The sequence below is a fragment of the Ictidomys tridecemlineatus genome, chromosome 7 (assembly GCF_052094955.1).
Source record: "Ictidomys tridecemlineatus isolate mIctTri1 chromosome 7, mIctTri1.hap1, whole genome shotgun sequence".
NCBI classification, from domain to species: Eukaryota; Metazoa; Chordata; class Mammalia; order Rodentia; family Sciuridae; genus Ictidomys; species Ictidomys tridecemlineatus.
In genome coordinates, this window is record NC_135483.1 from 196300126 (window position 1) to 196314626 (window position 14501).

At 49.9% G+C, this 14501-nt stretch overlaps 1 protein-coding gene across 7 annotated transcripts in view; it reads left to right on the forward strand.

Moving 5' to 3' along the window:
* Window positions 1–14501, forward strand: part of Traf3ip1 (TRAF3 interacting protein 1) — a 57117-nt gene that overhangs the window by 4610 nt on the left and 38006 nt on the right. For 2 of the 7 annotated variants that reach the window (XM_078018362.1, XM_013359182.4), the window contains exons 4-8: window positions 269–412; window positions 502–930; window positions 3901–3972; window positions 4984–5059; window positions 13719–13820. In XM_078018362.1, the coding sequence (XP_077874488.1) occupies window positions 269–412; window positions 502–930; window positions 3901–3972; window positions 4984–5059; window positions 13719–13820 (823 nt within the window). The remainder of the gene's footprint in view (window positions 1–268; window positions 413–501; window positions 931–3900; window positions 3973–4983; window positions 5060–13718; window positions 13821–14501) is intronic. The other 5 variants (XM_013359183.4, XM_021727030.3, XM_078018360.1 and 2 more) reach the window with 5 other exon arrangements.

Sequence of the window (14501 nt, forward strand, 5' to 3'; positions counted from 1 at the left end):
GGTTTTCAGCTTTACTGCTCCTGAACCACACTCACGTCCACCCTGGGCAGCATAGGTGGGACTGGACCAGGACTTAGTGATGAGTCATTAGTCATGGTGATCAAGAGACACAGGGCTTTGCCTATGATAATGACATTTTCTTTTAATATTTCATTCAAATTTTACTCATACAAAATCTGTCGAATGAACTCTCTTTGCTGGCGTTTGTGTTGTTGCCTGTGCTGATCTCGTTTTTGCCTTGCATTCACCTCCTGGCCTGCGGAAAAAGCTCTCCAGCGAGGACGCAGTGCGGAGAGTTCTGGCTGGAGAGAAGGCGGACGCGAGAGGAAGGGCCTCCCGGACCTCCAAGCCTCACGAGTCAGACAATAAGAATGTGAGGGAAGATGACTCGAGAGCTCACAGAGATAGAGAGGTGACTGCAGTGGCACATCATTAAGAATGAAATGGTCTTTTTGCAGTTTAGGTAAAAACGTTTATATTTATGTATACATATATTTTTAGGATAGAAGAAATTCAGAAGTAAAAGAGAGAAGTACAAGCAGAGATGGAAAACAGAGAGAAGAACTGAAAGAAGAAAGCAAATCAAGAGAAAAAGAAAGGGACAAGGAGAAGATGAAGGACAATGACCGAGACCGGCACAAAGACGCGGAGAGAGACAAGTACCGGGAAGGGGAGAAGGAGAAAAGCAGAAGCAGGGCCAGGCAGGAGCGAGAGAGGGACAGAGACAGAGGCAACAAGGACAGAGACGCAGACCGGGACAAGGAGCGGGAGAGGAGGGGCGAGGCAGGGCGGGACAAGGAGCGGCACCGGGAGCGCGACCGCGACCGCGACAAGGGCAAGGACCGGGAGCGGCGGAGAGCGAGAAACGGGGAGCACTCCAGGGACCCCGACAGGGAGAAGAACCGAGAGCAGGAGAAGCTGGAGAGAAAGGTAACAGCCTGGGAGCTGGCTTTTTGGGGGGAGCCGGCCGTTCCTGAGGGTTTCCTTCTGTGGCGGTTTAAAGTTGTGCATTCCTGGTGGGAACCCCGCGAGGTCACGGTTCTGCCAGGGTGCCTGGTTTTAAACGCATGGCCATTCTTGAAGAGCATGTGGTGGCCCCGGGGGCCCAGAGGACTGTATGGTGAAGGGCGAGCGGAGGACCAGGCAGGGCTGACGGGGTCTTCAGACCAGTGAACCCCGGGTGGCAGGTCAGTCACAGGCCTTCCTGGGCCTTTTGTGAGGAGCGCTGCTCTGGGGGTGGCGGGAGGTAGCTTGGAGGAAGCTGGGAAAAGACCGCGGGGCGCTCGCTCTTTGTGAGCTTATTCAGTTTTCAGGGGTTGAGTTCATTTGCCCAGTTGCCCTTGTCATCTTGCCAGATGTGCTGAGATATGTTGCTTTGCACCTCTGTGACATGGCCTGCACTTGTGTTTGGTGGAGCTGGTCCCTGGCGTCATTGGAAGTGGCGTTTCAGCAGGGTCAGTGGCTGTGTGGTCTCTGGAGCTCGGGCACTACTGAGTTTGTTAAGGAGTAGAGACACCAAGTCTTTTGGACACTGGCAGAAAGGTACAATAAGACCTCAGGTTACTGTAATTCTTTTTATATTTATTTATTTATTAGTTGTAGTTGCACACAGTACTTTATTTTGCTTATGTATTTTATGTGGTGCTGAGGATTGATCCCAGGGCCTCGCACGTGCAAGGCGAGTGCTCTACTGCTGAGCCACAACCCCAGCCCCTGTCATTCTTTTTTAATGGAATTTTCAGGTAATTTTACGACTGGCCAGAAGCCTTGAATTTCAGACTGTGTCTTGTAAATGAGCAAGTTGCCTTTCTAGATGCCCTTCTTGTGGGACATCATCCTGGGAAGACAGGACAGTGGTCTGGTCTGTGGCTGCTGGCAGGGGAGGCAGAGGTCTGGCCTTGCTCCTGGACGGCCCAGGTGATGCTGCTGGGCAGTGAGGGCAAGGCCTGGGCTGGCCTCCAGCTCCCTGCCCCCACTGGCTGTCTTTTTCAGTAGTGCTGCCTCTGGGGCATCCCTGTCCCTGGGAGTGGGCTCCACAGGACTGACCTTGCTGGAAGTCTGTAAACTGGTTTTTCTCTGCAAGTCGGCATAAAGTTTTCTCTGCCCGCTGCAGCAAGCAAGGGGGCACCTATGCAAAAAGATGTGGTTTTGTTAGTATTTGAAATTGGTATTCTAGGGGGGACTGTCAGGTTGTAGTCTTCATAGTATCGCTTTCCCTCCATTCACGTCTGGAGTAACTAACACACCCTGGTTCTGTGTCGTAAAGACCTGGGGGCCCTGGAGGGTGAGAGTGCAGCCTCCCTCTTTACCACTTTTTAGCAGCCTGAGAAAAAGTATTTCGCCCTGATCTGCTTTTTGTAGCTGGCATGTTCTGGTATATTTGTAGGTGCTGGCATGTTCTGGTATATTTTTTGTGTGCATGAGGCAGCCCCTGAGTGGACAGCCTCCTCAGCAATTGGGGTCTTCAGACAGAGCCTCCCATATTGAGTTCACTGAAATTGCCAGTGCTGCAACTAGTCGCTTTAATACAGAGAAAGAAAATTCTAAAGATAAATGTTTGCAGGCTGATATTTGGGATGTGTGAGAGCCAAGTGGGAAAGATGGTTTTGTTGAGAAGGGCTGGAGGCCACAGTGAGGTGAAGTGGATTTGCTTAGGTCTTTCAGGTGATTCTGTTTGCCTGGCCTTTGTGAGTCTGGGGCGTCTTTATTAGCTGTGCTGAACTGGACAACAGCAGCAAGGTCTCCTGGTCAGAAGCACCATGCAGGTATGAGCTGCCGTGAGGTGCCTCTCAAAGATCCTGGTTCAAGTGACTTGTAAAATGGCCCTGAGGATGTCAGTCCTTAGTGGAGGCAGGAGATGCAGTTCAGGCCCTGCTCTGCCACATCACTGCCCTCTCTGGCCAAAGCCTGACTGTCTTGGAGGGAGGGCGACAGGGTGCGCAGGCTGCCCAGACAAATTCTTTATTTTATTCTATTGGCAGTCCTGGGAGGTTAGCCCAGGGCCTTGCATGACGCTGGCAAGCACTCCACTACTGAGCCACATCCCTAGCCCTTTTTATTTTTCTTTGGAGACTGGGTCTACTAAGTTGCTGAGACTGATCTGGAACTTGCCATCCTCCTGCCTCAGCCTCCTGTGAGTTGCTCAGGTTATAGGTGTGCACCCAGCCTGCCCATGGTTTGTGTGGTGGACGGTAAGATAGAGACGGAGGCATCCTGAGAAGTCAGGAGTGCTACGGGGTTATGGTGTGGTGGCTGGAGCCCAGGTGCCAGGTTAGACTGGCCGTCCATGAGCCCCAGATGTCACCCTACATGGTGAGCACATGAGTGTGGCACCTGCTGGGCCCCTTGACCATTGGGTGATGACCACCTGTACCATCTGATGTGTCTGTCTGAAGAGCATGTTTCATTGTTGAAATACTGAACGAGTGTCCTTTGACGTCCTGTGTCCAGATGTGTAGATGGCGTTGACAGGAGTCATGTGGCTTAGGAGGGTGCCTTCCTGACTGTCTGCAGCCTTTGCTTATGAAGAGTCACGCCATTCCAGTTGCCCCATTATTAGAAGATGCTCAAATATCAGAAGACGGGCTCTGGAGTTTAAATTCATCCCATCCCATTCTGCACCTCCTGGGCTGTCATGGTCAGGGGATTGGCCTCTGCGTAGTCCCCTGCCAGGCAGGAGTGTTTGGTGTCCTACTCCGGTGCTGCTCGCCAGGAGCACTGAGGTTCCAGCAGCAGTGACCGGACGGGCTGCTCAGGTCTGTGCAAAGGGTTGTCTTGTTTGTACGTCAGTATCATGGACCAATGGACCAGAGCTTGATTTGTTTTTAGGTATTACAGATGTGAATATTTCCAAAATTTGAAGGAAAAAAAATATATATATATATATATATTTTTTTACAGTCAGCAAGTTCAGGGGAGATATCTAAGAAGTTTTCAGATGGATCCTTTAAAGACTCCAAGGCGGAAACAGAGGTAGAGTTTAAACAGCAGTTTCCAGAGGTGTGGCCTGGAGTTGGGTCGTGGATGCGTGTCCTCCCTGGACGAGTGGGGCTGCGGCTGGGGAAAGGCTGTCTCAGGAGTGGTGGAGCGGCATACCTCCTGGCACGTGTCGGGTGGTTTCTGGGCCTGCACCTTTGGTGAGCGTGATGTATGGTGCTGAGGGGAGTGGTGACAGGGGCACTCGGGTGAGTCGGGAAGGGGACTGAGTTGGAGGCTGCTGGGGAAGGGAGGGCCCGCTGAGGCTCTCGCTCAGTTTAGCCTGGCAATGCTTGGGACCTCACAGTGTTTCCTGTGGCTGAGGTCCGCTCGTGGCCTGTCGTCCCCGTGAGGCCATGCTGTAGAGGTTGGCAGAAGGGGCCCTTGAGGGCTTAGCTGACTTCCATAATTGTCTGACGGTAGGGACATGGAGTCAGCCGCACGAGGGCGGGGGCCACTGGGGCTGCTCTGGGGAAAGGGCGGGCGGGGGCTGTGCTGCCTTCCCCCACTGTGTTCTCCAGAAGCACAGGTGAGAGGTTTTACTTTCAGAGTGGCATACAAATGCATTGAAGTAGTTCAGTACAGTCGTGTGTCACATGGCAGTGTCTCAGTGGCGGACTGCACGTCCAGAGGTGGTCCCACACTGGTCCCACATTTGTCCCACTGGCATCTCAGTGTGCACAAGTGCCCTCCAGGGCGTTGGGCCTTGCAGTCCTCTGACAACTGTGACCGGCATTAAGCACATGTGACAGGCAGTGTTTCTCGAGTGCCCTTAGCAGATTGCTGAGCTGCCTAGGGCTGCACAGAGAGGCCTGTGTGGAGGCTGGAAGAGGTCTGGACTCCCTCTTGGGTCCCCAGCACGTAACTGCACCGCGTGGCAAGTCCCCTAAAGCCTGTGCTGCTGCTGCTGTTTTCATACTTGGTTTCCTTGGGCAGAGCTTGAACAGTGAGTCTGGTGCTATTGCTGTGTGAAGCTTCCATTGATTTTTGTCTTTTCTTCTCTCTAAGGCTGAGATTTCCACCACAGCGTCCCGGTCATTGACATCAAAAACATCAAAACGACGATCCAAAACTTCAGTGGAAGGTACTGCCGAGCTGACTGTGGCTCAGACGTGGGTCTTAGCTCTGTTGCCTCTGTCCCACTCTCTGGTAGCAGACTCGTGGCTGGTCACAGGTCTACCGGGCCTGGAAACAAACAATGGGGAGAACGCACGTGTACACACTTGTGTGAACTCAACCACTCAGGGCAAAGCCGCCCCTTTTGCTGTAGACCTGTGCTGGAACTTAAAAGGGGTGATTGGATTTTCGTTTTCCAGAGTGTGTGTTGGTCGTCGGGTCACAGGGCTCTTGTCTTTCCCATTGGGCATGCAGAGCACGCAGGCAGATGACGCACGTGCCTGTGGTTAAAAATAGCAGGAGTGAGCACTGGACTCATGCAGAAAGCCACGCTCACAGGTCTGGCCTGGGGTTTGGCTGAAAATGGAACGTTACTGTGACACACCAGCAGCAGGACCAGAGAGGCAGGGAACGCAGGGCTGTGCTGGCCAGAGCTGCTCTTGCTGGAGGCTCTGAAGAGCAGAAGAGGTTTCTGAAACTCCACGCTTTCCTGAATCCTGTAGGTTAGGGTGGGACAGCGTGGTAGTTGGTAGTCCCTTCCCAACAGTCAGTGAGTGATGCTCTAGGGACGTCCTCTCGGTGGTGCCCTGTCCCAGCCCAGAGGAGTGAGCGCTGGCACGGGGCTCCTCTATAGGTGCCCTCTGCCCGCCCTCCAGTGTTTTGAAGGCTGAATTTTTGGTGGGTACTGGCACTCGACCACTGAGCCACATCCCAGCCCTGTTTTGTATTTTTTTTTTAGAGACAGGGTCTCACTGAGTTGCTTAGCGCTTTGCTTTTCCTGAGGCTGGCTTTGAACTTGCAGTCCTCCTGTCTCAGCCTCCCAAGCCATTGAGATTACAGGTGTGTGCCACTGCGCCCGGCAAGGCTTTCTGATTTTTTTTTTAAATATATTTTTAGTTATTGATAGATATTATTTTATTTATTTATATGTGCTGCTAGGCATCGAACCCAGTGCCTCACACAGGCCAGGCAAGTGCGTTACTGCTGAGCCCCAGCCCCAGCCCCAAGGCTTTCTGATTTTGATAGTCAAAAAATTGGGAAGTTTAATTCCTAGTGAGATTGCATTTTTTCATGTGTGTCCCTAGTTTTGACTGGGGTCTTGGATTTGTCTGTTCTTTCTTGATTCCTCATTGACTCTCTGGAGATGCAAGAGTTCTTGTTATTTTGTGTGAACTCTTTGTATGTTAAGGACCTCAGCCAATTTTTAAGTAAGTGTGTTTTTTATATTTTTGCGCTTCATTTTTACTAATTATGTTCAGTTTGGTTTTGGATTTGCCTGAGTGCTTAATTTTTATGTGCTTGAAGCTTTTGGTAATTTGTGTAAAGATTTGTGACTTGAAGATTTGTGTTTTAGCATACATTTTAATATTGAGTCTTCGTATTCATCTCTTACTTTCATTCCTGGCATATGCCAAGGCGCTGACTTACTTTTTTAGAATTCTTTGCCTGCTGTGCCAGGATCACTTGCTAATTAAGGGTACCTTTCTGCCTGATGGCTTAGTTGCACCTGTCAAGGTCTGGGATCTTGTTCGCTTTCCACTTTCACTGGTCTCTGTTTTACTACTGTTTCCTGTCAGTGTTCTTTTCAGAAAAGTTTTAAGCCATTTTACTTGCTTATCTGTTCAGATGAATTTTAAAATTGCCACATGACTCAAGAGCCCCCTGCAAAGGGAGCAGCCACTTCTCAGAGGGTGGCTGCCTCCAGCTGCAGTCTGCAGGGTCTGTCCAGGTGGTGGCTGAGTCGTGTCTGTTTTCGTGTTTGGAGATGCTGTCTTTCCCCCTTGTTGTTAGTGGCTTGTGGGTTTCACTGACTGCTCTCACTGTCTGCACTCTGGCCTTGCTGCTCATCCTGATCCAAGGGATCTTGGTTGCTTCTTCGGGTTTCCCGAGCTCACAGCTGAGGCATCTCCATCTCTGACACGCAGGGTGTTCCTTCGTCTGTGTGTACGGCCGCCTTCTGCTGTGGGCTCTTTCTTTCTGGGTGCTCTTCAAGAGTTTTCTATTGGAGACTGCACCCTTGACAGCAGTGAGCTTCTTGGCGGTCAGCAGTTCAGGGGCTCCTGTTTTTGCTGCTGGCTGGCCAGGCACTGACCTGGCCCAAGTCTGCCCCAGCTGAGCTGGTGCTCGGCCCAGACCTTTGGCCTTGCTTGGGTGGGTTGGTACCTGGGCAAACACCTGGACCCGGGGGTGCTCAGTGCATGGGACCTCTGTGCCCTGCATCTACTAGAGTATGGCACATGTTCATAGGATGAATGTGGACAGCCGTACTAGCCTACAGAACCCAAGGCCAGTTGACAGAAGAGTAGGATAATTTTTGCTAATTCATGAGGAGTGTGTTCTAAAGGAAATCATAACTTGGAATTAGTGTGTTTGGTTTCATTCATTTGGTAACTATGCAGCATTACAAGTTAAGTGTAATACATATTTTCGTTGTGCAATTTCATGTCAGGAAGAAGGGACTCTAGAACCAGTGAACACAGTCTTTCCCCAGAAAAAGAACGTAACTCTTCCTACACTAAAGCTAAGAAGGAGCATGCTGGGAAACAGCTCGGTAAGACTAAGCCACAGTGGGACTGAGAGCGCGTGTCTGCCTGGGCAGTTGTTTGCCACCTGATTCTGTGCCTCAGCGCCATCTCAGAGCAGGGGAGCCTCACAGAGGGTCACGTGGGCCTGGCCAGAGTGGAGGAGGGCAGGAGGACAGCTGCTCCTGCGCCACAGGGCTGTTCTCAGCAGCCAAGGGTGTGCTACCCTAAGTCTGCTTGGGACTGAGATTATCCAGTGAAGCCTTCCTTTCTTTATTTGGAAGACATTTATACTCATGAGGAGCTGAGAGGGTGCCTGTATTCATGTTGATTAGTGATGAGGATTTTTAGTGAAAAAAGAAGCCAGGAAAAGCAGGGAGGAAGGCAAGGCAGGGAGGGCCCCTGTCTGGGGACATCTGGACGGGTGACTCGCTGGGGAGGAGGACCTGCAGGTGTCCAGGGACCCTGAGTAGAGACCTGAGCTGGTTGGACTTGCTGCCTGCAGGGCAGGAAGCCCAGCTGTGGAGCTGGAGAGGAAGGAGGGGCAGTGTTGGGGGAGGGGCTGCCCCAGCAGGGGCCTGGGGCCTCTGCCCTGTGTCTACAGGTGGCTGGTGGCTGGAGGACCTGGAGGGCTTTGAGCAGGACAGACGGGACAGAGTCAGGGTGTGTGTTTTAAAGGGCCTCCTTGTAAGATCGGAGGGCAGGAGTGGAGGCCTGGGACAGCGAGGAGCTCCTGGCGACTGGATGGGGAGTGTGTTGGCTCGGAGCAGGTGTCGGTGGTGATAGCGTGTGAGGGGCAGGAGAGAGGACAACGGCTGTGCCCATGGACAGGGTACCACTTGTTTCAATGAGAGGAATCCGAGAGAAGACCGCTTTGGGGGGTTCTGGGCACCTGCGCAGTGCAGCTTGCTGAAATGGCAGGCTGCTGCGTGGGTGGCTGTACCAGAACACAGGTCTGACTGCGCACGCGGAGGTCCTCGAAGACGGTGGGATGTGAGACCTGTGATCAGGGAGAGTTGCAGAGGTTGGAGGTGACACAACCTGAGGTTCTGGCCATGATGATGTTTACAGCCGTGGCTCTGGGGGAACAGGGTGTGTTGAGCTCTGCGGGGACGGGACTCCAGGGCAGCGGGCAGAGGACAGGGCTATTGTTAGGAGAGGCTGTCCTGGATGTGGGGAGGGCGTCTCAGGGAGGGGAGGGGGCTTCTGTCCAGTCTGTGGGAACCGAGTGGAGGCTGAGAGTGGACCACTGAGAGGACATGGTGGTGTGTTGGTGGCCCTGACCCAGACCCCTGTAAGTCCCAACTAAAGCAAGCATATACTGAAACCTTTGTAATATGTTAATTTGTTGTTAACTATTTTATGTCAGGAAGGAAGGAGGATAATATTTCAGGTAAAAGTTTAGACCCCATAACGTCTGGATTAAATGATGAACCAGATCAGGAAACTACAGCTTCAGAAATAGGTAAGAAAAAGGTATTTTCTAGTTTAAGTTCCTCAACACCTTGATGTACAGTTGCGACATCTTGGTGTAGTTCTAAGTTTTTTTGTATTATTCTTACCACTCCAGTGTTAGTCAGATTTTTTTAACATTGTGCTGAAGATCAGAAATGACTTGATGTTTTATTTTCTTTAATTTTGCTCCATTGTGACAGCTTTAAGTTAATCTTTACATGAATTTTATATTTAACTTCTATTTTTTTTTATGTCAAAGTGCATTCTTAATTTTGCTATTGGAATTTTTTTTAATCTTTAGCCTACTGTGCTGCTAGAATTTCTCCACAATAAAGATTTTAGGCAGCACGCCTGCAACACACTGCGCTTGCCGGTTCACAGCCAGCACTGATGGTGTGCCGCTGCGCGTGGGTGGGCAGTCCTCAATGAAATATCAGTCCCGCCAGTCTTCTGTGTCCCGAGACCAAATTCTTCAGAAATATTAGAATTTTTGAGTTGTATTCAAGAAAAAAGATAGTGTAAGTTTTTTCTAGGAGAAGATAAAAGTTTTTGTTTCCATCTGCATTTTTAAGATTCTGGAAACGTGGCTAGAATGGCGAGTGGTGTCTTCGAGGACTTCCCTCGCTGGGAGGGGTGCTAAGAGTGGCTGATGTCTTGGTGTGGCAGGCGTGGTGTGGAAGCCCGGGGCCGTGCTGGGTCACTGTTCCAAGCAGGCAGCTGTAGGCCTGGAGCAGTGAGGGGGCTGGGCCGTGGGTGAGTTCTTACTCCACTGTGTACTTGTGCGTCACATTCAGCCCCATCTTGTACTGGGTCTTATTTTTAAGGGATCTTTTTTCGTCTCCAGGCTCCTGTGGGGGAGCTGGCCAGGTGTCCTGTGCTGTAGGAGAGGGTGAGGGCAGTGGTGAAGGCTTGGAGGAATGGCAATTGGTAGGCCATGGAGTGACCTGTGTCAGTGTAGCTGGGGACACCACGTTCACACCTTTCCCACTCACTACCTCCTGGCCTGGAGCACCTGCACGGATGGGTCCCCTGAACACAGTGTGCTCATAGCAAATGGTTGTACAAATGCTCGCCTTGAGTTTGGTGTCTGGATAGCAGCTGAGTGACAGGCGTGCTGTGTGACAGGTCACTAGCTGAACAGACAGCCCCAGATCAGGCTTGTGGACTTTAACACAGGTTGAATACCAGGCGTGTATTGAGCATAAGTGTGAAAATAGTGAAACCTGGGGCGTGAAGAGGTGCACACTGCAAACCTTGTTTCTCAGTGGGGTGTTTTGTGGGTGAGAATGAAGCTTGGTTGTCCAGCGGGGAGCATAGCCCTGCTCACATGTGCTCCCCGGGGCTGGGAGAGGCCCTGGTCCCTCTTTTTCCTCCCTCACCCTTCACTTTGGGCTGGGGTGCCTTCACAGTCACCCTGCTGCTCTGTGGGTGCTGTTGGGAACTCCTGGAACTCAGAGGCTGCAAGCAGTTGTTTCTAGAGCTGAGCATGGTTCCCAGGCTCCCTGCCCTGGTCTGGGGAATAGGCCTTTCCTCACCGCTACCTCTCATTCCTAAGTACTTCAGAGGAGAGGAAAGCGGCTGTGTTGGCCAGAGTGCTGGCCACACCTGTAATCCCGGCAACTCAGGAGGCTGAGTTAGGAGGATTGCAAGTTCAAGGCCAATCTGGGCAACTTAGTGACACCTTTTCTCAAAAAAGAAAACAAACAAACAACAGTGAGGTGGGGGATGTCACTTAGGGGTAGAGCACGCTGGGTTCAATCCCCAGGGCCAAAAAGGGAAAAACAGGTGCAGGCAGCTGTGGTGTGCTGATGCAACTCAGATGCCAAGACTCTGGGCCTGTGCTGGGACCTGCCAGGCCCACTGACTCTGCTGTCTCAGGTTGTCCGAAGAGAACTTGTGGGTCTTGTTTTTAGCATTTTGCATTTTGGATGAAGAGTTTAAAAAGGCACTCTACTGTTCCTTTTTAAAGTGTGAATGGTTTCTTTCTGCTCTCCAAGTTGTAATGCCAGCTGTAGGCTGTGCCTTTTCTTAACCTATGACAATTCCAAGTTCTCTGGAATGTAAACTGTACCTTTCTTTTGCTTAGTTTCTCTCATTTCCTTTTTTTTTTTTTTTTTTTTTGGTACCAGGAATTGAACTCAGGGGCACTCGACCACTGAGCCACACTCCCAGCCCTATTTTGTACTTTATTTAGAGACAGGGTCTCACTGAGTTGCTTAGCACCTCGCTTTTGCTGAGGCTGGCTTTGAACTCGTGGTCTTCCTGCTCTCTTTCCTTTTTGTTGCATGGTTTAAGTTTTTTTAAAAAAAATATATTTATTTTTTAGATGCAGTTGGATATAACACCTTTATTTAGTTTATATATTTTTATGTGGTGCTGAGGATTGAACACAAGGCCTCGCACATGCATGCCGCTGTATCACTGACCTGTATCCCAGTTTTTTTATCATGAAAAATACAAGAAAGTAGAAAGAATAGTGCAATTTATACTCAGGCACTCACCCAGGCTGAGTGGTTCCAACATTATGCCTCACTTTAGCTCTATATTTTTATGAATGATTTCAAGGCATATTGCAACATCCTAATAATATATTTTTAAATACTTCAGCATACAGCTCAAAAAATAAAATGAGATGGTCTACATAGCCACAGAATTCTTACCTCACTGAACAGAATCAAAATTTCCCAGTAGTAACTATTTTTATTCCAAAATGGTTTTCATGTTTAAAAACCCCTGGTTCTGTGAGGACATTTAGTAGCCAATTGACGAGGCTGCAGTCTCTGAGGCTGCTGAAGAAGGCGGACTGTCGGGACTGCCTGCAGCGGCTCTGTGGGCAGCCATCCAGCGACTGGTTTCGGTCGCAAGACCTGATGGACTGCAACTCAGGTCTGTGTCCAGTGGCAGCCCCAGGGTCTGAACTTGGGAAGTCTGGTGCCAAGGCCCTGTCCTTCCCTGTGGGATTTCTTGCTTACTAGATAGTTCCAGATAGCAGATTGTGCTGAGGCAATGATTGTTTCACCCTGCACAGTAACTTTGATTTCTTAATAAGTGCATTATTTTAGTCTTTTAAAAGTATTATTCAATAAACTAGTTGATTTGCCCTTTGTGAGTAAAAATTGATTGTAGTGTTTTTAGTGAGTATATAGCCTGTTTGTATGTCCTTTGTGTTTGTGGGAACTTAGGGTTTAGTAAAGCTTATATTCACTAGAACTTGGAAAAGATAAATTCATCTCCTTGAACTCCAGACAGAAGACAGTACATTTGCATCTACCTGCTACGATCCTGGGTTCTATAGAATTCAGAGAATCTTTGCTGCGCCCAGTTGTACACACCTCAGCAACTTGGGGAGCTGGGGCAGGAGGGTCACATGTTCAAGGCCAGCCTCAGCAACTTAGTGAGGGCCTGTCTCAACATAAAAAAATAAAGTGTTGAGTGTGTGTGACTCAGGGGTACAGTGCCCCTGAGCTTAATCCCCAGTACTGCAAATAAATAAGTAAATAAATAGAACATCTTTGACACTTTTAACTAAAATATGACAACTTAGGTTTATTAGAGTGCTTCATTCTAAAATTGACAAATCTACAACTGCCAAACATATTCATTTTTAGATCTTAATATTTTATATTCATTCTTTGGCTACCTTTTAGGAAACATCATAAGTAATTAGCTGTTAGACTGTTTAAATCAACATAATTTTTACAGAGATTTCCTTACAAAACTATGTCATGTGGCTGGGGTGGTGGCTCAGTGGTACGGCACTTGCCTAGCTTGAGTGAGACATTGGGTTCGATCCTTAATATCACATACAAATAATTTTTTTTTTAAAGTGAAGATATTGGGTCTATCTACAACTAAAAAAAGATATTTTGAAAATACCATCAATTTAATGTAATTCTATTACCTAAATAAAGCAGTTATTTGCTAGTTAATTTCGGGTTGATTCTGATGTAAGCTATTTCTTTAAATGATTTTAAGACATCTAGGATTGGGTTTGGGGGATGTTTTTCCAGTTTCATCTTTATTTAGACAGTGGTGTGTCTTGGACCATGGGTCGGTTTTTCAGCTCTGGGTCCTGCCATAATTCAAAACCTCTTCCTCCAGCACCTCCTGTGCCCTTTTTGTTTTTAATAGGGAAATATTTTATTTTATTTCTCAGGTATTCCATTTCTTTTCTATTTTCAAGACTTCAGAGCACAGTGATGAGACCCTGTTTTGTGATTCTCAGTATGTCTAGGAGAGTACATGTGTCAGGATACCTTTCTTTTCCTCCTGCTTTCCTGGAACAGCCGGCTCCTGGGCCTGACTGTGGTGGGAGCCAGCAGAACCAAGTGGTTCTGTGGGTCCGACTGGTTCTAGAAGTGGAGGTGGATGCGGGCTGCTTTGCCCAGGGAGGCCCAAGAGTCCCTCTTGGGTCAGTGGGCTGGGAGGGGCCTGCTCACAGACTGGTGCCCAATCCCAGAGCCACAGTGCAGGAGGAACATTTTAGATGTGTTTTCAAAGCTGCTTTTGTCAGTTTGGTCAACTTGCAGCATGGGGAAAGGTGGGCGTGTGAGCTCTGGTTAGCCGTAACCCAGAGGGCTCAGGATGCCACTGATCACCAGCCCTTCAGGGTACAGTCTGAGTGACCGATTTTAAACTGTTTTATGTCAGGAACCAAAGAAACCATTACTAACTCAACTAGTGTTTCAGATGATAACTCCACTACTCTGTGGCGTGAGAGCGTTGAGCCCGACCCAGCAGTAAAGCAGAAAGGTAAGAACGGCCAGAGTGCACCTTGCTGGTGGGAGGAGACTGCCCCAGGGTCGGCCACTGCCGGGCACTATGCCTGCTCCCATGGGTGCAGCTGGGTAGGGTTTGCCCTGGGGCTTTTCCCATGAGTGACAGAGGCCACTGCTGGTAACAGGCGGCATCCTTTTTGAGGGCAAGTGGCAGCATTCATGACTCAGGGCTGCCATAGATGGTCCCTGGATAGAAAGCCTGCTGTTCTCCGAGCTCGCTGCCCTGCCCATAGCTCCCCCCTGGAGGGCTCTCAGGCTGTAGTGTTCTCGGGAAGTCCTGGGGGAGGTGGACCCGAGGTGTCCGGGGAGCGCTTTCACTCTGCGAGTGGGTCTGATCTCTGCGTGCCTGGGTGGGACTGGGCCTGGCTAGAGGTTGGGTGCGGATGATTGCTGGTCACTCTGCCCCACCTGATGTCCAGGTCAGCGTGGAAATGCACCTGGTGTGGGCCCTTCCATACGTGTGTACATGTATTTAAAAAGTGTCATGAAAAGATGATTCATCTCAGCTTTGAATCCACTCCTGCCCTGCCCTGTGGCACTGCTGCTTGCCTGTGACTGCTTGGGCCACGTGTCCCCTGGGGCAGTGCAGGAGTGTGGCTGGGAGATGGCCTCAGGGAGCTGGTGCATGGCCGAGCTCACCTGGTTCTGAGTAGCG